This window comes from Arachis stenosperma, chromosome 2, assembly GCF_014773155.1.
Source record: "Arachis stenosperma cultivar V10309 chromosome 2, arast.V10309.gnm1.PFL2, whole genome shotgun sequence".
Classification (NCBI taxonomy): domain Eukaryota; kingdom Viridiplantae; phylum Streptophyta; class Magnoliopsida; order Fabales; family Fabaceae; genus Arachis; species Arachis stenosperma.
This window is the reverse complement of record NC_080378.1, coordinates 173,882-179,011: the sequence shown is the minus strand read 5'-3', so window position 1 is coordinate 179,011 and position 5,130 is coordinate 173,882. Positions and strand designations below refer to the sequence as shown.

General features: G+C 32.9%; 1 protein-coding gene across 1 annotated transcript; it reads left to right on the top strand.

Moving 5' to 3' along the window:
• Positions 1–1,514: 1,514 nt before the first annotated feature.
• LOC130958292 (probable galacturonosyltransferase-like 1) lies at positions 1,515–3,462 on the top strand. The gene has a single exon (XM_057885204.1). The coding sequence runs from the start codon at positions 1,728–1,730 to the stop codon at positions 2,829–2,831; it is 1,104 nt and encodes a 367-aa protein (XP_057741187.1). The 5' UTR covers positions 1,515–1,727; the 3' UTR covers positions 2,832–3,462.
• Positions 3,463–5,130: the final 1,668 nt, after the last annotated feature.

The window sequence follows — 5,130 nt, the reverse complement described above, 5'->3', positions numbered from 1 at the left end:
TTTTTGAGTACCTTCAATAATCTTTCGTCTTCTCATTCGGCGTTTCTTGTTGAAGATTTCGAACATAGCTCCGAAATTTTCTTGAGTTTTTGCAAAGATTTTCACAGAATTTTTAGAGATTTTGAGCGTCATTTGAAGTTTCTTTGCTGTGGTTTTGAGAAAGGAACAATTTTTTATATTAATGTGGCGGCTTTAAAACATCTTGTTGCGTTAGTGAGCAGTGGTGCCAACATGTATGTATACTCTCTCTTATAAAGTTAGTTTTAGTTGGATTTAGACCAACTTAATTAAATTTAGTTGTCAAAAAAATTTGTTTATATTGTTTTACCAAATATTTTTGTGTGAATGTTTATTATTGTGTATTTATTGTAGTAGATTACAGGCGACAGCTACAAAATCTGGTCTCCATGCGGTATACTATGCTATAAAAAGCTTAAAAATTCTTCAGTCAATACCCCTAACAAAATCCTTTGATTTAACCAATTCTATGGTGATTTCATTTTAATTTAGTTAATGCTTATGTGCTATACTTATTCACAGTGCTTGGAGGAAGATTCGGTTGATGGGACATAGTTTTCAGATGAAGATGTGATTGTTCACCATTTACCTATGCAAGAGAGGAAGAAAAACTGAAAGGAAAATAAATGGTATGACCATGAACCCTCAACAACATTGAATGCGTGTTCCTATGAGGGAAGTCTCCTTAAAAACAACGCTTGCTATGGCGAAGAAAAAGAAACCCAGCGAATATAAAGAGAGGACATCAGCGATACTCTTTTCCAGTTTTGTGTCTCATTCAAGTATTGTTTACTCTGAACGGAAGGGAGAAGCTTCTCTTAATTCCCAAACACATTTTTATTCCGTAATCAATTTGGCTATTTGTAAATTGTGCATATAATAAATTATTGACTAGAATCAAGAATATTTACATAGAAAAGTATAATGGTTATTTTTTGTAATGCTATATAATCATTGATTTTTTTGAACAACATGAACAATCACCAATCAAATTTAAGTACACTATATTTTCAAATAAATCACCTAAATTTTAATATTAGAATAACTATTCACACACTTAATAAAATAAACATCCAATATATTTATTATTGATATTGTTTAATATTTTGATTGTCTACTTATACTTTATTTTTTCTTTTAATAAATTGTTAGAAGATTTTTATCATCAACCGACGCTATTTTTACTGACTTTATTACCACATTAATGAGATACATTCTCTGCCGTTCCATGGATCACAGTACAAGGATATGTACCCTACTAGCCTGTAAAGTAAAAGGAATACCCTCAATATTTTAAATTCAAGATAGAATAGCAGTCTACAAAGACATAGCAATGATGATGAGTTAATGATGGCATGACGAAGAAAACAGAGAAGCTTAGATGAGGGTCCCAATCCGAAACCTGAAAATGCTAGCAAACCATCCACGACAAGTCCATAACCAGCAATGTGAACCCTACCCACATGTACCACCCTTCATATATTCTTGACTTTGCCTCCCAAACCCTGCACCCCATCCAGCTACTCTTTCTTTTTTCTCCACATTTTTTAATTAATATTTTCATTACTAGAAGGAGACCAAAAGCGTGTTTGAAACCTCATTCTCCACATTCTCCAATTATAAGCCACCTCATAGATCCCAAAATTCAAACCCAGCTCAGAGTCTCACACTCACACGCCATTTTCCATTCTCAAAAGATTAACAAAACTATGCAATCTAGATTAACAAAACCAAAAACATTACTACTCTTCTTCGCAGGTCTCTTATTGCTTCCATGTTCATGTTTATGCTCTTCCACCACCAACAAAGCCAAAAACGCCACCATTATTCCCCATCAGTTTAAGGAAGCACCTCAATTCTACAACTCCCCGGACTGCCCCTCCGTCATGGACACCGACAGCGATGACACTAACACGGACACGGACACGGACACGTACATATGCTCGGAAGAAGCAGTACACGTGGCAATGACTCTAGACACAACATACATCCGAGGATCCATGGCTGCAATCCTTTCAGTCCTCCAACACTCTTCCTGCCCACAAAACATCTTCTTCCACTTCGTCTGTTCCTCCAACGCGTCACTCCTACGCGCCGCCATCTCCAACTCCTTCCCTTACCTCAAGTTCCACCTCTATCATTTTGACAATGCCACCGTCTCCGGCCTCATCTCCACCTCAATCCGCTCCGCACTTGACTGCCCTCTTAACTACGCCCGCAGCTACCTTGCCAATCTCCTTCCACTCTGCGTCCGCCGCGTCGTCTACTTGGACTCCGACCTCATACTCGTCGACGACATTGCGAAACTCGCAGCCACCCCACTAGGCCAAACGGCGGTTCTTGCAGCGCCGCAATACTGCAACGCGAATTTCACAGCGTACTTCACACAAACATTCTGGTCGAATCCTTCTCTGTCGCTTACATTCGCGAACAGAGAGCCTTGCTACTTCAACACAGGGGTCATGGTGATCGATCTGGATCGGTGGCGCCATGGGGATTACACGAGGAAGATCGAGGAGTGGATGGAGGTGCAGAAGAGGACGAGGATCTACGAGCTTGGTTCTCTGCCACCGTTTCTTCTTGTTTTCGCTGGAAATATTGCTACCGTGGATCATAGGTGGAACCAGCATGGTTTGGGTGGTGACAATTTTCGTGGTTTGTGCAGAGATCTGCATCCTGGTCCTGTGAGTTTGTTGCATTGGAGTGGCAAAGGTAAGCCATGGGTGAGGTTGGACGCTAATAGGCCTTGCCCTTTGGATGCTCTTTGGGCACCTTATGATTTGTTGCTCACTCCATTTTCTCTTGATTCTTGAAGCTAGCTATCTAACATGCTTCGATTATCATTCACGTGTTTATAAAATTTTGGATTATTCGATCTATACATATATACACATATACATAAATACATATATAGGTACATATTATGAGATTTGAAGAAGGAGGAAGAGTGCAGAGAGGGTAACAAAGATTCAGACATGAAAGGTGAAGGTGACTAGTGATGATAGTATGATATTCATTTTCCAGCAGTGACGGATAGATAATTGATCCAATTAATAATTGTCTACTCTGTTATATTACTGTTGTTGTATCCAATAACTGTGCATATCATAATAATTCTCAAGTGCTCCTTATTTTTAAGCTGGATGCCTGAATTATACTTCTTAAAAATAATAATAAAATAAAGAAATGTATAGACAATTATTCATATTATTTCCTGAATGTTATGCTTTCTTTTCTCGTTTAGTCGTTTTATTTTTCCATCATCATTATTATACATGCTAGCTGTGCTGCTGATAATTGTTATATATGGCCAAGCTATGTGCAAAAGTGGCAACGACATTGCTCCTGAGACAACCATACATGGGTCGATTCCTGGCTATAGCTGAGATATGGTTTCAATACGTGGCTGTGTATATATATGCATTTCAAAAGAAAAAAAAAATAATGTATCATAAATAAATATCAAACTTCTTTGAAATAAAGAGATTTATAAAATAAAAAATTAAATTTTAATCAACTTTAAATCAAAATAATAAAACTTACACATGTATAAAAATAATAAATTTAATAATAATAATAATAATAATAATTAGATTCTTATTTTTTTTTTACTTTATAAGTATATTATTTTGTATGCACCACCAGATCCTTAAATAATACATTACAGTAAAATGGTCAATGACTATTGAACATGACTATTCATCATTTGACAACCTGTAAGATATTATTATTCTTCGAATTCATTTCGTTCCCACTTGTTCTTCCTTATTCCCGTTCCCAAGCTTAAAATAACCACTGTTTATCCTTTACACAAAAAAGGCTTGAATTTTATATGTTCTTTTTTATTTGAAAATTTGCAAAAAGAAAAGGCAGTGTCGGTGGTGGAATATAATGAACGAACACTTGGGAGGACATCAAGATATCTACCAACGCGAAGCAAGTTTACAAAGATTAAGCATCGAAGAATACTGTAAAATTATCAGAATTTATTTTAATTATTTTAGTTTAATTTTTTAAATTTAGTAGTTTAATAATATATTTTATTCTATATTTTTAAACTTTAATAATTAATTAATAATAAAAATAATAAATTCTGACTTTTATATTTCTCCAAATAAATCGAAGTTAAGACTTGTTTTATATATATATATATATATATATATATATATATATATATGGAAATATTTTAAGTGCATCCGAGAATACTGGTGCACCAATTATTTTAACCATTGATTTCAATTAATATATATTATATATATTTTTTATAATTCAGATCAATGGTTAAAACAACTAGTATACCAGTACTCTTGATACACTTGAAATAAATCAGACCCAATGGTAATACATTTTTATAATGTTCTAAAAATTAGATTGATCATTAAATTATTTTAATTATTGATTTATTAATTTATTAGTCTAATCAGTTTAACGGTTGATTCAACTAAAAAAATTATTTTATAATAAAATAGTAAATAAAATATAAATAAATATATTAAAATATAATTATAATTTAATATAAACTTTAAAATATTATTAAAATTTAAAATATTATATAAACTAAAGTGTTATAATTTTATTAAAGTACAAATATAAAAGTCAATTAACAAAAAAAATCAAACACAAAATAATAATATAAAAATTTGTCATCAATCATCAAAATCTGCAAAAATTTAGTTGCCTATTATGAAGTGCTCCATTGTTATTGCGCTGAACAAATTGGTCCCCAACTATTATTCTTGCCTAACATAATATATAATTAACCATTGCATAATCTTAGTTAATTTGATCAAAGTCATCAAACCAATGCTTTAATATGCTATAGAATACTATTCGAAAAATAAATTATTTTAGGCTTTTAGGTATGCCATGCTCTAAATATGTCTACACAACATTCAAGCCAAAAAATATTATGTTGATTATCCTCATCATGTTACATAGGCTAAGATATTAATGATAACAAATGATATATCTTACATTCAGTATGCAGAAATAATTATGTGTTTATCCAAAATACAAGCTTCTCTTGATGAGTAAGATCCTTTAATTTCACAGAAACAAGCTTTCCAAGTAAAAACATGAACAAGTTTATTATATTAGAGGAACATAACAACC